The following is a 16,588-nucleotide window of genomic DNA, read 5'->3' on the forward strand; positions in this document are numbered from 1 at the left end:
GAGTTGGGCTGCTTCCATCTGTTGGCTATTGTGAATGATGTCATGAACATGGATGTATAAATATAGGGGGTATGTGTTTTTTAAAGTCTTGTAATACATGTACTAGTTGATTTTCATGTTTTTTCTTTTTTATATAAGTAATAAACACATTTTATTTATAAAAGATTTAAAGCTGTACATAAAATATTAATAGCTATATAAATAGCAAAACATGACAGTTTTTATTCATTATCTCATTTCACCACCATACCTAATTCCCAAAATTAAGGTTTCCATATTACCTTCCATCCTTTTTAATGTTTATAGGTGAAGCATCCCTAATTTGAAAATCTGAAACTCCTTGGAGGTGTTGACAGGATTTTTAAAAACTTTTTTTTTTTTTTTAAATATCTTTTGCTTTATTCAGTTTTGGATTCTGGGGCACTTTGGATTTCATATTTTTGGATTAGGGATATTCAGTTGATAAAGTCTATGCTAATATTCCAAAACCCAGATAACTCCAAAATCTGAAGGATTTTTGGATAAGGCACACTCAATTTACATACATTTGTATACAGCTTTTTTTTTTTAAATGAGATCACATTATACATTCTATACTATACAATTTTCTTTTATCTAATTTTGTCTTGGAGATCATCCGTATCTGTTACAAATCTTGATAATGTTGAATTGACCTGTGTCCACACAGAACTATTTCTCTGCCCTAGGTACCCACTTACTTGTAAATCACTCCTACTGGTTCTTTTTGATAATGGGGACTCTAAGAGCCCCTGTAGTTAATGTAGTTAATGGGTAGACTATCTGGTTATAATTTGGTTTCAATTTCTTGTTGTGCAACTGGCACCCAAATGAGAACTCTCCCCAAGTCATAAAGAAGCAAAGTTGTACTTTTTATTGCTGTTAACCAAGATGAAATGATTAATGAAATGATTTTGGTATGAGGCAAACTTTCTTTACCAAGATATGTGTGACCTATCTCAGTGGTCAGTAACTTTTCCCTTAAAAGGCCAGATAGTAAATTGGAGGACAGAAAGAGGTATGCTTACAGCCACATATGGTCTTCTTTTCTTTAAATAACCTTTCAAAAACGTATGTGTTCTCTGTGTCCTTCATGTGTTCCTGTTTCACGAAACTGGTGGATGTTTGGAGACTTGTTTTAAACAATAGTGTGAGGTGAAGTTTCTGACTGTGGCTTTATTATCCCTGGCAAAAGATCTGTGGTCATGAATTTTTAATGAATTTATGGGGAAATGAATGTGTAGTTGATCTCTTATTGCAAGCATCTTGTCACATTCCTGGGAGATAATCTCTATAAATGTGACACTTATAAAACCCATCACACCCAGGAAGCTTGCTCTCCAGAAATTATGTGCCTAGTTTTGAATTTCAAATTAATACTTTTGTAAGACACATTTCACTTCTAAACAGACTAATTTTTAAACTTGTTTCATATGTTAATATGTAACAGTGGAGGTCTTTTTTTTTTTTTTTTTTTTTTTAAAAGACTTTCAGTTTTGTCATTCAGCACATTAACTTCCCATTCAATACATTAATGGTTTTATTGCTGCTGTTGTTATCACTCTGGCTAAAGCTGCATTCTTGCTTTGGCAAGGTCTCCTTTTATGATTATGCTGCAGTTTCTTGCTCTGGTTTATAGTGGAGCTGTGGCTTTTCTGAGATTCTGCCCCTAAGCCATCCTTCACTAGGCCCCAGCAGGTGGCCTTTAGGAGACTTGCTTGATGTTGAGATCACTGTGGAAAAACATCCAAATCCCCCTGAAAGGCTAAGTGATTGCTTGATATATATCCCTGTGAATTTTAGGGACATGCTTTGCCTACTTGAGGTTTTCTAGAAAGTGACATAAGCTCATACATTTAAAGATTTGAACTTTTAGTTCTTTCATTTACAAATTTAATAATATTCTGTCAGTCATCCATAGCTCTTGCTTTTGCTGAAAATAGTTAATCCCGCTGACAGATTTACCATTTTAGCAGAAGGGTCTCTTGTTGAAAGCCCATTTAATTTCTGTTTTAGCACTGCTTCTCTAATAAATTTCTCAGACAGTACTTAGAACTGTTAATACTTCCTAAAATCTGTTTCACCAACATAAATTTTAAGGGCACACAGAAAATAAAGCAGTTGTGTACTTTTTAGTCAATATTATTTAATAATTTGTACTAAGAAGGATCTTTTTTTAAAATATTTTATTAGTTGTTAATAGATCTTTATTTATTGTTATGTGGTGCTGAGGATCAAACCCAGGGCCTCACACATGCTAGGCAAGCGCTCCACCACTGAGCCCCAGCCCCAGCTCCCAAGAAGGATCTTGTTGATTCAGTAGATAGTTGATTTTTTTTAACTTAGTTTTTCTTGATTTGCATGATAAAGTTTTAAAAATCTCTGATATTTATATTTAAATCCTACAAAAATGAAACTCTTTGTTTCTTAACCAAATGGCCTATTTTGTTTCAGTTGTAGTGAATTCCTGGTAGAAATTATTTTCTCTTAACCAGAGTTCATTCAGTCTATAGTTAATTTTGCCATGTCAACCATGAGAGAGGGAAATTTAATGTATGTATACAAAGAAGACACTGACGTGGCTTTTTCAAAGGTCTCTGAAATTTAAGATGTACCATCTTGTATCAGAAACTGAACAGAAGACTGATCTTTTCCTCTCTGTGTCTTGTAATGTATCTCAGTGTTGTTTTAAAGAACATTTTGGGTTTTGAGTTCTAAATAAACTTGATGGTGTTCTCCATGTAATCTTGCCTTTCCATCCTTGGGAAGCTTGGGTCACTCCTCTGCTGCCTGCTCGTGGGTGTTATGTGGAGTCACCGAGTAAGCTAGTGGGTGAGAGTTGTGTGTATCTGCTTGTTTCTGTCTAAGCCATTCTTCTGGAGTCTTTGGGTCAGCTGTCACGTTGGGGCTTTCCTGCTTTGTTCTTTGAGTCGGCTGATGACTGGTGACTGACTGGACACTGGTAAGAAACGCTTTTAACAGATTAGAGCTGGGCCCCTCCTGTCCTCGCCTCCACCTACACCAGAGCAGCTGCATTCTAAGCCCTTTCTGTGACTCTGCTAGGAAGGGAGGTCTGTGTGTAGCCGGTTTTCCTGGGTGTGCTAAGAGGGTTTCGAAAGCACATGGAATGAGCTCTTTCCCAGGAAAGTTCTTTATCAAGGACAGCACTCATGGAAATAGTATTTGGACGATTAATCTTATGACTGCTTTAGTTTTATGGGGTTAGGAGAAATGTGACGAACCAGATAGAATTGTGCTATGCCTCGGTATTTATCTATCTTTCCTTTTGAACTCACAGGCAGCAGTACCTGTCCAAAGGTCACTCTAGTCCCACCTGGTTCAACGAGCAGCACAACCACACTGGTCGATCAGAATGTATCTGAAGAGGCTCAGGGAATAAATGGGAAGACACCAGCGAAACGCTCAGCTGCAAGTCCAAAGCCACAAGGTATGCATGTGGGGGGTTGTGGTTGGGGCGGGTGCTTTGTTCACTGAGAAAGTCTACTTAGAAGAAAGAAGAACATGGAGTTTTTAACTATAAAAAGAGAGGAACTGGGTACCTTTATTTTTTAGCACCTTTTCAGGCAGTGCCAGTATTTGCTCTGCTCCTAAAACAATGTATAAATTTCTCTATCATTGTTCTTTGCACAGTGCTGAAATTTCATGTCTTCTTCCTGGCACTGTGATCTGTTTGTGCCTTATGCTCAACCTAGTGCAGAGCTTAATTTACTGTCTATATAATAAACATGTTTAGAACTACTGTCAGGAAGAATTGGCCTGCTGGATGTCAGAGGATCTATAAAACAGATAATTCTAAAACAGTGCTTAACATACTTATCAAGAATGTGTTTAGATGATATTAAGAATATTTAGATGATATTAAGAACATTCTAAGAGAATGCCTCTTAGGAACAGAGACTAAAAGTAAAATCCCTCCATTTAGATGGAGTAGCCAATAGGAAGAAAATAAAGTGGAAAGCTCTGAATATTTTGTTCAGTGACCTCTTCCTTTTACAGAGAAATTTCCAGTGAACTGAGTATTAACTTTGAGAAGCACAAATTATAGTTTTGATGGTAGAGATCAAGGCCTTTTGGAATGCAGTGCAAAAACTGAGCTTTGTGATGGTTTAATGTATAGTTTCTTCTCGATGGATTTTCATTCATAATACTAAACATTTATTTACCCAAAAAAACATTTTTAGAATCACTGTGCTTTGGAGAAATCTATTTATATCTTGTTTATTTTGTGTTTACTTTGGTTTCTTTCCTATTCTTACAAAGAAAAAAGCATACTAGGGAATGCATTGTAAAAGAACTGATGTTGTTTTTTTAAAGTTGTCTTTGTTAAGGATTTCTGAAAAAACATTTGAAATAGACTCTTAATAGATTATGGGATATTAGTCTTTTTGTTCTTACTACTGGCTATATTCATGGTGGAATGTCATGTGGCTGTCAAGCACAACCAAATAATTGGTGATTTAAAGGAAGAGACCCCTCCATGAGCTTATGACCTTCTCTTTGGGCCACAGTTTTCCCTATAATAGTGACGTGACTATAAGCACAGACATTCTTTTTACCTTGGTTTAAGCTGTTTTATTTGTAAAATACAAAATTACACCTTGCTCATTAGAGTTGAAAAGATAAAATATGAGGTAAGACTATAAAAACTGAATGCAACTCTAGTTTATGTAACTGGCCAGATCAAAAGTGAGATTTTCATTGCTTAAAAGCCTGTTTTGGAAGACACATTACATTACTTCACTGTTTTTCACAGTCAGTGTATTTTTTTTATTGATTTTTATTTTAAATAAACGACAGCGGAATGCACTACAATTCTTATTACACATATAGAACACAATTTTCATATCTCTGTTTGTATATAAAGTATGTTCACTCAAATTCGTGTCTTCATGCATGTACTTTGGATAGTGATATCCATCACATTCCACCCTCATTTCTAACCCCATGCCCCCTCCCTTCCCCTCCCACCCCTCTGCCCTAGACAGTCAGTGTGTTGCAAGAAATCAAAGCAACGTCCTTCCTGAGGGACACTTCTGCTCTAAGCCCACTTCTTTATGGAGACTATAAACACTTAGCTTTATTCTTGCTGTTTTAAAGTTATATTAAAATCAACATGTTGCTGTTTAGATACTTATTTACTTCCCATCTTAAATGTGGATTATATACAATTTTCTACAACTACCAAGGATATTTCCAGATAGTGAGTAAATACTCCTTCTTGATATTTGGCTCTTCCCTGGAACCTCTGGCTAAAATTTTAACCCTAACATTTTATATTCCCCAATGACTTCATCTCCTTGGGCTTCTATAACAAAATATTATAAACTGAGTAGCTTATAAACAACAGAAATTATTTCTCACAATTCCAGGGGCTGGGAAGTCTAAGATTAGGGTGCTGATAGATTTGGTGTCAGGTGAGGGCCTTTCTTTCTTCCCGTTTTTCTTTTCTTTCCTTGTTTGTTTCTTAACAGCGCTGGGATGGAACACAGAGCCTCATGCATGCTAGTCAAGGGCTCACTTGTGAGCTGCATCCCCAGCTCTTTTCCTTATATTACTTTGGCCTATTTTCTGAATGACACTAAATTCACATAGTGGTAGGGGCAAGAGTCCTCTCTAGGTCCTGTTTTAAAGGGAATGAATTCCATTAATGAGAAGCAGGCTTAATCTTGACCTAATCATCTCCCAGAGGCCCTTACCTTCTCATGCCATCATTTGGGGGGTAAGGATGTCAGCATAAATCTGGGTACACAACATTGAGATCATAGCACCCATGCCTCTTTGTTTTTTGTTATTCATTACAATCTGACCTGTTGTATGTTTTATTCATCTGTCTTGGGTGTTTTCTATGTTTTGTGCTCTTGTATTCCCTCCTATAGCATGGGGCAGGTCTACAATAATCTCCTCTGCCACATTTCTTCCACTTTTTTTTTTAATACACCCTTCCTTCCTTCCTTCCTTCCTTCCTTCCTTCCTTCCTTCCTTCCTTCCTTCTTTCTTAAAATTTCTTCCACTTTGCTTCAGCTGTTCTTTATTTAAAACTTTAGATGTATGCCATTCAAAGACCAACATCCCTGAATAAGGCTATATCTTAGAATTCTAAGATGAGCTGCCATATAGATTGGGTACTGTGTATGACTTACTGGCCAACAATAGTTAATAGCTACCCTTTACTGGAGAGGCGTTAATTCTGATTTCTCCAGGCTCTTAACATTAGAGTGACTGAAGCAAAGAAAGGATGGGGGTGCTAATGAAGACTTCCTGCATGGAGCAAGGGAGTAGCTTACTGACACTTTTATTTAATCCCACTCTGTCGTTAATCCCTTACAAATTGTGAATGGTGAGGGTACTGAGGCTCAAGAGTCATCGTGTGATTTTAACTGAATTGATGACTCTTGTTCTATATCAGTAGTTTTTACCCAGAGACAATTTTGACACCCTTACCACCACTTCCATGGGACATTGCTTATGTCTGGGGACAATTTTTTACTTGACATTACTTGTAAGAGTTGCTACTGTTATCTAGCCAGGAAAGGGTAGGGATGATGCTCAATATCCTACAGTACACAGGACAGCCCCTCACCACAAAATGTCTTCTAAACTGAAACATAAATAATGCTGAGTTTGAGAAACACTGATGTACATCCTAAAAGAGCACATAATTATATCTTGGATGTTTTTTTGTTTTCCTTATGTGAAATGCTAATGAGATTATAGCTACAGTTTATTTTGGTAGTTTTCAGAGGAGAGAGATTACTGTTGTATGCATGTATATTAGTGGTGGTTATTGTGTATCATGCATTTGGAACCAGGTTTATGTTTGTGTTGATTGGAGAATCATGTATAAGTTTTTAAAAGGTAAAAGAGGTAAATTTTAGATTTGATAAAGTTGCATTTGGATCTAAATGGCAGTGTGTAGATTTTTAAAGTATTTCTTCAATGTTAGAGCTTGTTTTGATTCCACCTCAGAAAATACCCTAAGGCTTAGAAACCATAGCTGATTCTCTTTTATACCAGTCCCGCTAGTCAAACACATTACTGAGCGACCTCCAACATAGTCTTTCTTCTTGTTCACCACTTTTATTATTGACCTATTTCTGGCCATACTGGAGTAACTCAAAATAGCTTCTTTAAAGCAAATAGATCTTTTTTCTCTCAAGAGCTTTGGTCCACAACATTCTCCATAGTTCATGATTTTTTTTTTTTAAACTCAATTTTTGTCACATAATGCCTCAGTCTTTGAATCTAAATATTTTTAAAGTTTCATGAATTTGGAAAAGCCACATTATTATTTGAATAATTTATGAAATTATATGGAATAGTCAAACTAATTTATTTGCCTCTAATGTAAAACAGTACATTCCTGTGTAATGATCTATCATTAACAAGTATATGTTTATAATGCATTTATATATAGCCAATTATTGTTTTTTATTTTTATTGACAGTAATTGAAATCTGCTAATGCTCTCCAATCGTGTAATTAGTTTCTCTTCATTCTTCATGATCACTGTGCATACTTGGAAATTTTTTAATAATTAGATTTTTTTCCTTTTTATTTGTGTTGTGTATAAATGTGGCTATAATGGTTCATTTTACTAACACTCAGATATCTCACTTAGCATGTGCAAAACTGATCTACCAATCTTCTCTCCAAAAATTACTCAACTCACTGTTTCAGTTGATGACTATGCCTCCCTCAGGTGTTCAGGCCAAAGGTCTCAGACTCATCTTTGACTCCTCCCTGTTTTTCTCATACCTCACAAGCAGGAAATGTACTTATAAACTATATCTAGAATCCAACCAAATCTTATCACCTCCTAAGCACCCTTATCCCATGCCTGGATTTCTATAATAACCCCTGACTTGTTCTTCTCTATATTCTCAGCACAGCAACCAGAGTGGTGCTATTGAAATGTAGGTCACAATGCTACATCTCTGCCCAGAACTCTGCAGTGACTTCTCATTTCTTGCAAAGTCAAAATCACTTCTAGGGTCCATAAAATTTTCAATATCAGGCCCCCTCTGACCTCAACACCTACTCTGCTCACTCACTCATTTTGCTGCACTTATGTTGGGCTCCAGACTTTAGTAGTCTCTAGCTTTTTCTCCCTCTGCTGGGATGCTCTTCCCTGAGAAACTGGTTCAACTTCTTCAAGTCTTTCAAATTGTTGCTTCCCACAGAAGCCCACTTTGGACATCCTGTTTAGTGCTGAAATCTGCCCTTCCTACATTCCCCATGATCTTGCTCTTTTAGCTCCTCCCCTGTTCTCTCCTATCAGTTCCAACTACTGATACATGATTTTCTTACTGTTTTTTTTTTTTTTTAATTATTATTGCTTTTCATTCGGCTCACTAATTGGCTGAAGTGCCTGGAACTTCATAGTCATTCATTAAGTATTTGTTGAATCAATGAAAAGGTAAAAATTTTAAAACCCTGTTTATGTCTACAAGAATTCCTATAAAAGATATTTTGAAAAGGCTGAATTCTTAGTGGTTTTATCAATTTCTATTCTCACTGAAAACATATGAGAGTTCACTTTGCTCCATACCCTCACTTACCCTTGGTATTATGAGATTTGAATTTTTTGGTAAATCTGATGATAGAAAATTATCATATGGAGGGTTTAATTTGCTTGCAGTTCCTTGATTATTAGTGCAGGTAAACACTATTTTTTTTCCTCTTTATATTCTTGGGCTACAGGTTCTTTTAGTTAATAGTCTATTGCAGTTCTTTATTCTGGTTGTTATTCCATCTCATTCATACATAATACAAAAGTCTTCTGGGTTGAAGAACTCCAGGTTCTCACAGAGCATCTTGGAAGCAACAAGGGGATGGGACACTTATGTGGGGGCAGGGGAAGACTAAGGGCAGTACTAAGTTTTGAAACTTTGTATCCTACAACAAAATTCCTTGTAGATTTTAGATCTCATATTTATTTATGTTGTAACAATTACAAAATGCTTTCTTAAGTGGGATAGTTCTAGGTAATGTCCAAAAAAAAATCCTTTACTAAGTGGTTTATTTCTCAAAGTAGCTATATGTTACTTTTTGAATCTCTGATAAGAGGAATAAGATAAATTGATTTTGGTATACGTTGATTTTCCTTAGGAGTTGAATATTAACATATAATCAGATGGGTCAGAAGACCTAGGCTGATCTCATTCAGATATCATCAAGAAACACGGTCCAAGAAGACAATGATGGTTCAAAAATATTACAAAACATTATGACAAACATTAATTGAGAAAGACAAGTGAAGATTTTTGAGGTATGGTGGGAGGAAATTAGGGATGGAATACTCAGGGTGGGCTTCTCAAAAGGAGTTGATGCCTGAGGTGAGCTTTGTTGAAAGTATGGGAGTTTGCCAAGTGGAGCGGAAAGATTGCAAGAGACTTCCCAGGTGTTGGGACAACCTGAAGGCCCGAGGAAAACATTGCAAGCTTACAATTCAGAATAAAACGGCTGTATGGGATGGGTTGGGAGATATCAGGTGGGTACTAAGAAAAAGCCCAGGAAATCTACTTCAAAAGAAGACAACCGGCTGTGATGTCTTCATTTACAAGTAGACATAACAAAATTCTTGCTAACATAATTCTGACATTGTTCACATCCTTCCTGGGATGTGCTCCTGTGTTTGTTATTCAGTGAAAAGTGTTGTAGTACACATTCTGGATTCAGAGCATCCTTTACCTGAGAATTTTATTTTTTTTTAAATTTTTTTTATTTTGGTACAAAACAAGAAGGGAGTGATTGTAGTTGCATGCTAAACTACTGTTAGTGGGAATGATTTTGCCTGTTTTAGATGTTACATTACTGTCCTGATATCTCTAGAACTAATATCTGAAATGAATGAATGAATGAATGAAATAGTAAGAGGAAGAGGAATTGAAACATTAAGCATTTCCATTCTCATTGTCTCAAATACCAGTAGGAATTAATAATAAACTGTGGCCTTAAAATCTTGCCTACAATTTATGATCTTTTTTCCCTATCGTACAATTGGGGGGGGGGGTCTTTTACAATATTCTTTGTCTATTTATAAAATCTTTCATATTTTTTGGGGGGGAGTGGGTACTGGAAATTGAACTCAGGGACATTCAACTACTGAGCCACATCCCCAGCTCTATTTTGCATTTTATTTAGAGACAGGGTCTCACTGAGTTGCTTAGTGCCTCACTTTTGCTGAGGCTGGCTTTGAACTAGCAATCCTCCTGTCTCAGCCTCCTGAGTCACTGGGATTACAGGCGTGCACCACCGAACTTGGCTAAAATCATGATTTCTTTAGCTTCAGATTTTAGGTTTCTTTTTAGTTTTATAATAGATTACTAACAATCTGGATTGTATTAATATGTAAAAAAGGAAGATTTATTCTTTCTGGTTCATGACCCTCTAAGAGTAGAGGAAGAAAAATTTCTCCTCTTTGCTTTTAGGGTCTATGGTTAGACCTGAGAATTAAACTGAAACAAGACAGATTATATAATATAAATATGTATAATAAATACATACTTATTTATATAATAAAATTTATTTATATAACAAATATATATAAATTTATATGTGTGTATATACACACAATGTACATATACACAATGCACATATAGTTTTTACATGTACATGGAGTCTCCATAAGAAAAATGGAGGCCTAAAGAAGCTGAATTCTTATATACCAAATTAGATAAAGAATAATAAATTATGAAAATAAGACAAAGGGACTTTTCCTTAGTTATAGAGGGAAAACTAGAAAGTTGGAGTTACTGTAACAGGTTATGTGTGTACAGTTTTCTTAGCCTTAACTCCTCATCAGTGGTGAAACAAAGGTTACTTTCCTTCTGGTATAGGGAAGACAGCTTCTAGAGGGCCTCCCCCACCCCTTCTGGTTTAAGGAAGAAAAAGAGGCAACATGTCCTTCTCACACCTGCTGTTTTTCTAAAGTCTTGCTCAAAATAATCCTTATTCCAAAGTAGTATATTCGGGGGCATGCTCTGTCATATTTCATATGCTATCAGGTACTCACAATATGAGACAGTTATTAATGTATTGATTTTAAAATAATAGCAAATATTCTATTTTGCACTCAGGGCAGACATTGCTAATCATCTTCATCATCATCATCATCATTTTTAAGTCTGGAGTCTCAAATTCTCAAGTAAATAGCAATTGGTTAGAGTTGTCATCTTTTTATAAAAGTTATTGAGACTGATAACAAAAGTTGATCATGAAAAATTCACCTTCTAGGCACAAACTATGAGTGTGTGTTAACGTGAATTCATGGGAATTGAACCCAGGGGTACTCTACCATTGAGCTGCATCCTTAACCCTTTTTATTTTGAGGCAGGGTCTTGCTAAATTGCCCAGGCTGGCCTTGAACTTGCAGTCCTCCTGAATAGCTAGGATTTCACCTGACTGCTGACCCTTTCATTTTTATTGTTTATTTTGAATTAAATGTGGGCACTGGGAATATGTGAGAGATAAGAGGGCCTTAGTGCAGTAACTGTGGAAGGAAAAGGAGGAGCCTTAGCTAGTATAGAGATACAATCAGCTGGACTTTGTAAATGATTTTATAAAGAGAAGTAATGTTAGAGGGAAGGTGGACTTGTACATCTGTGAGGGCAAGGAACATATGCACAGTGCCCAGAACACTGTTTATTTAGTCTGTGGGTATAATGATCAATTGCATTTGATGAATGATTCTGAGACAAGTGATGAATGATGTTAAATATTTATAAAAATGGAGAATATAGGTGGAGGGGAAGCTCTTTTGTAAGAGGTAATAAATTGAGTTTTAGATATAATGAACTAGATTTGCTGATGGAGCACCTAGGCGATGCCCAGAAAGCACTTGGAAATGCTGACCCCACCATGTAAAAGATCAGAAATAGGGATCGGTGAGGGAATGGAGATTCATTGAGAAATGCAAGTGTATCTTAGAGGCAGTCACTGAAAGCATTGATAACAGCCTAAAGTTTACAGGGGGTGGATATTTTTAAATCCCTAGAGAACAGCGAGGCAACAGAAAAGAAAGAAGTTGAATCCTTGCAGATAAAGAAGATGACTATAGCTCCTTTGGTTTCCCATAAGCTGAGAAACATGAAGAGAAACTTAGTTTCAGTAATTTGAGGCATCAATTCCTTCCCTCCTTGGTCCTGCTATTGTTACTTTCTTTTGATACAAAGTATTAAATTAAACACAAGTTCTTGGTTTTTAATTTTGAATCGAATTTTTAGCATCAAAAATACATAGCATACAAGATGTATTTTTCTTTGAAATCTGCAGTACATGTTCCTCGATTATTGCTTAACTTTGAGAGTAAAAGAATTTTTACTCGTTGGTTAGGTCTTTTGTGCAAAGTATTCATTGTGTTTTATTATAGACCAGTAATGACAAACAAAAGGACAGTTTCCCTCTAAGACGATGTTTATGACACTTTGGCCATTTGTAAACTATTTTGAGGTATTTATCATATCTACTATATGTGTTCCTTTATTTAAAATGTGTATATTACTGATTTACTGTGCCTTTGGATTATCTCTCTTACTGAATTAGATGCTTCCTCTATGTTTCTAAAATGCAGTATACCCAGCACTCACCTATATCAACATGGTTAAACTGTTTCCCCCACTAGTATATGAGCTCCTGGATGGCACACATTGATTAGTGTGTTTCACAGATTTACTAAACACAGTATACAACTAGTTACAGTAAATATAATTGTGATCATGTATTTGCTTTAGCAGTATACACTAAATTTTTTGGTTACTTGTTGCTATTGTATGTTCACTAATGTATCACTAGTTATCTAATGATTGCATAAAACTTATAAGCACTTTGAAGAAAAGGTACACAGTACTTTGAAACAGTTTAAGAGATGGGTGTAGGGCAGGGGGTGATAGAGCATGTGCTTTATATGCAGAAGGCCCTGGGTTCCAACCCCAGTATGGGTGGGTGAGGTGCATAATTAGTTTGCTAAGGTCAGTAGAGTCATCTCTGAAAAGCTAGCTAAGCCTTTATATTTCAGTTTTTCAAGTATCTAACAGTGTCTCCCATGTTATAAGGAATGTTCAGTGAGTCAACTGTAAATGGGTGATTTCTTTTATAACAATTATAGCACAAAGAATTATAAAGAACATATTCACTTCCTTTCAATATTCTAGTTAGAAATGTTGAAATTATTCCTAAAGCTTGAAAGGTGTGTTTTGGTGTGTGTATGTGTGGGGATGGTGTCCTGCTTTACTACTTTGTACTTTTTTCTGCGTGAGAAATTTTTTTTTCTTAAAATTAACACATCACACTTATTATGTAAACCCCTTCTTTCCCAATGGATACTACACTAACCATTTCCCCTGACTGTATCTTAGACACTATTATTTTCATTTCAAAAGAAGAAGGAGGAGGAGAAGCTGCTCTTTCATTCAGGGATTTTCTTCTTATATTATAAGACAATAAAATGAATTAACTGCTCCACTTGTAGCTCATTGTGATATATTTTTTCCTTTCCTGTAATAAATTGATAACTGGCACAGGAGTGATGAAATCTAGGCCAGTGTGCATCCAGCAACTGTCAGCTAGCTGAGTTCATAAGAGATGAGATAACTGAAAGCCAGGGCAGCCAGCTGGGCAAAGTGGGGCATGTAATTAGAAGGCGACATGATTCCTTACCCTTATTCCAGAAGATGGAATGGTTTAAGAAAGAAATAGGAGATGATTCTATTTGATCTGTTAAAATCAGTCCTAGAAAAATACATGTTATAAAATTTTACCCTCAGTGTTAATCTTAAAGAAAAATTATATTGGTTTTCCATAAGTGAAGGAATACCTGTACTGATTATATACCAATTATATATCCAGAGTCTGCTAGGGAATGTCTGTAGATTTTAGTATCTCAGGAACCAATCTTTTCCTATTCTGTGAATTGAATGAAGAACTTACTAGTAAACATGATTTGTGGTATATCAATGCAAGCCTACTCTATAATGTGGCAAACAGTAATAAAAGTACTTCTGTGTCCCTCCATTCCCTTTTGCTGGGTTTACAAGGAAGAGCAGTACTGATGATGGGAATCCTAGAGTCTAGGTACCAGCCATCAAATTAGATTAGACTTGTTACCCCAAGCCAATCACTTCTGCAAGTGTTCATAAACATGACAGGTGAATAACAGTACCTACCTCTGGCTCTGGTCTATAAGGTGTAAAATTCTATCTAAGATCAAATGAGGTAAAGTGCTTTCATAAATGGGAAATGCTGTGTGAATGCAACCTTGTATTGCTGCTATTTGTTGTTGTTCTGTTGACTTTTGTGTTGTTTAACTCAGTAGCTCTGGATTCTGGTATATCTATTATCACTCAATTAGAAAATCTGTATTGTAGCCAATAGTTTATCTCTAGGATTTAGTTTCAAACTTAGCACCTTCTTTTTTCTGTTTAAATGAATAACTGCTATGTTGTCTCTGGGATGCTGTAGTCCTACATACATTTCCGTATCTAAGATGAATTAATAGTAAATGAACTATTTAAATTTGGAAATGGGATTTCCATGGGACATGAAGCAAATGTCCAAGACAAATAAAGGTCGCTTGGTTAAGATTCAGTTCAGATTGCAAAGACCCCTTACAAACAGTATGATAATGCTAAAGATTTTTGTACTCAGGGTACCAGACTCTTTATTGTTAAAGAACAATTTATTGGTGAAATATTGAATTCTGTTCTTTTTCTACAGTGCCTCCAAAGCCATTACATCTGCAGAATTCGCCTTCGTCCAATATACACCAAACCCCCAGGCATAAAGCTTTACCTAGTGCAAGACCAAGGATGGAGGAAATTAAACCTGCCTCTGCTTCTTGTGTCTCAAAAGAAAAACCCAGTAAGGTTTCAGATCTCATCAGTCGCTTTGAAGGAGGCAGGTAAGAGTTAACAATGGGCGAAGGCAGAAGGGAAGAAATCAATCTTTGAAAAGATAATAAAGCCATAGGTTTTCTGAATTAAAATAGTATGTAATTCCATTAGCTTTGGTAGCTTTGGTAGGCCTTTAGCACGTGCATTTTTAAAATAACTTAGTCTTGCCCTAGAGTGAATTGTCATTTTCTGTACATTTCCTAGGCCACCAGGGATAAAATCATTTGCTTTATGTAGATGTGCTCACGCTCGTTTCCTGTGTGTCTGTGCATGTCTCTCTCTGTCACTCCTTGTTGACTGTTTTGTGGATTACCAGCCATCTGGCTAAGAAAGGACAAAAAGTTGTCTCTGCTTTTCTCACTTTGTGTTTGGGAATGTAACTCCTGGGGGCTTCCCTCATCCATGGCTCTCTATTTTTTCTGACCCATTTTATTTAATGTGAGTCTATATTCATCAGTCCCTGTTTCCCTGTACCCCATAACCATCTTGTGGTAGGTTTTTCAAAGAGATATTATTCCTTAAAGCAGAACTCATGCTAAATTTTAGTTTGGTACTTACAGATAGAATTTATATTCTTTTTAATGTCTGTTGGGAAGGCAGGTGAAATACTGTATATTTCTCACTTAAAGGAAAAAAACAAACCCATATAAGTTGCTTTTCTATATATAAGACCCTCAACTTTTTTTCTTTAAAGAATTTTTTTTTGCTAGAATTCTCATCACTGACTTAAATAGAATTTTATTTAAAATGTTTATCAGAAGGGTAAGAGAATATGTATCTGTGTATGTGCTTGTGCTGTCTATTGTGTATTCTGTTTCCATTCTCCTGTCCAGAGCAGCTATGGCTGGAGGTGATGGAGCATACACACATATATATACTTTGCTTTCATCCTAGAAGCTGAATGTTTTCATTCATTTCTGTGCAATATTTGGGAATGGTTTCCCATTATGTGATCATTTTATTTATGGGATTTCTTGTTATTTATGTAGTGAAATTAGAGTTGGAAATATTTACAGAATATCCTGAAAGTTGTGGCCAAGCACAAACTGCAATGTCCCTCATTTAAAATGGGACCGTGTTAGCTACACACTCTGGAAAAGAGTAACTTAGAAGCCTGGTTTCATTCCTGATCAATTGTGCAGACTTTGGTCATAAATCTTTAAACTTTATCTCCCCCTCTAAAGTAGGATTTATAATTCCTTTGCTATCTTAAATGATAGCAGTTGTTACAAGAATGGTTTAATTCCATTAAAAAAAAATTTCCCCCTGCTTCTCAAGGTAAATTGCTTCAATAATAATAGAAAAGTGATTCCCCCCTGTTTGCAAGTTTTAGCAGCTATGCTCAGATACTTCCTAATGGAAGGAGGGCCAGGGCCCAGATCCTGTCATTATAGCATGCCAGAGCCCACATCCCTGGTTTTCAGGGATAGCTTTAAGAAGACCTGAAGGCAGAGGGTCAGTATTCCAAAGACTGAGGCCTCTCATCCTCCCATTTTGGTAACCCACCCCTTGCATTGCTTTTGGATTCTTCTCTACACATGAAATGTGCAGAGTTTTTCTGCTTAATAATATCAGTTTTCTTTTACTATTTCAAGCTACACCAATTCAAAGTCAATCAGAGTCCATTCTTGATGCAAAGCTTGAAGGTTTGATCTCAATAA

The 16,588-nt window shown here is 36.0% G+C and overlaps 1 protein-coding gene across 10 annotated transcripts in view; it reads left to right on the top strand.

Moving 5' to 3' along the window:
• Positions 1-16,588, top strand: part of Fgd4 (FYVE, RhoGEF and PH domain containing 4) — a 204,534-nt gene that overhangs the window by 121,140 nt on the left and 66,806 nt on the right. For 9 of the 10 annotated variants that reach the window (XM_048802520.1, XM_048802519.1, XM_048802521.1 and 6 more), the window contains 2 exons: positions 3,317-3,466; positions 14,752-14,935. In XM_048802520.1, the coding sequence (XP_048658477.1) occupies positions 3,317-3,466; positions 14,752-14,935 (334 nt within the window). The remainder of the gene's footprint in view (positions 1-3,316; positions 3,467-14,751; positions 14,936-16,588) is intronic. The other variant, XM_048802517.1, reaches the window with a different exon arrangement.

Source organism: Marmota marmota, unplaced genomic scaffold (assembly GCF_001458135.2).
Source record: "Marmota marmota marmota unplaced genomic scaffold, marMar, whole genome shotgun sequence".
NCBI classification, from domain to species: Eukaryota; Metazoa; Chordata; class Mammalia; order Rodentia; family Sciuridae; genus Marmota; species Marmota marmota.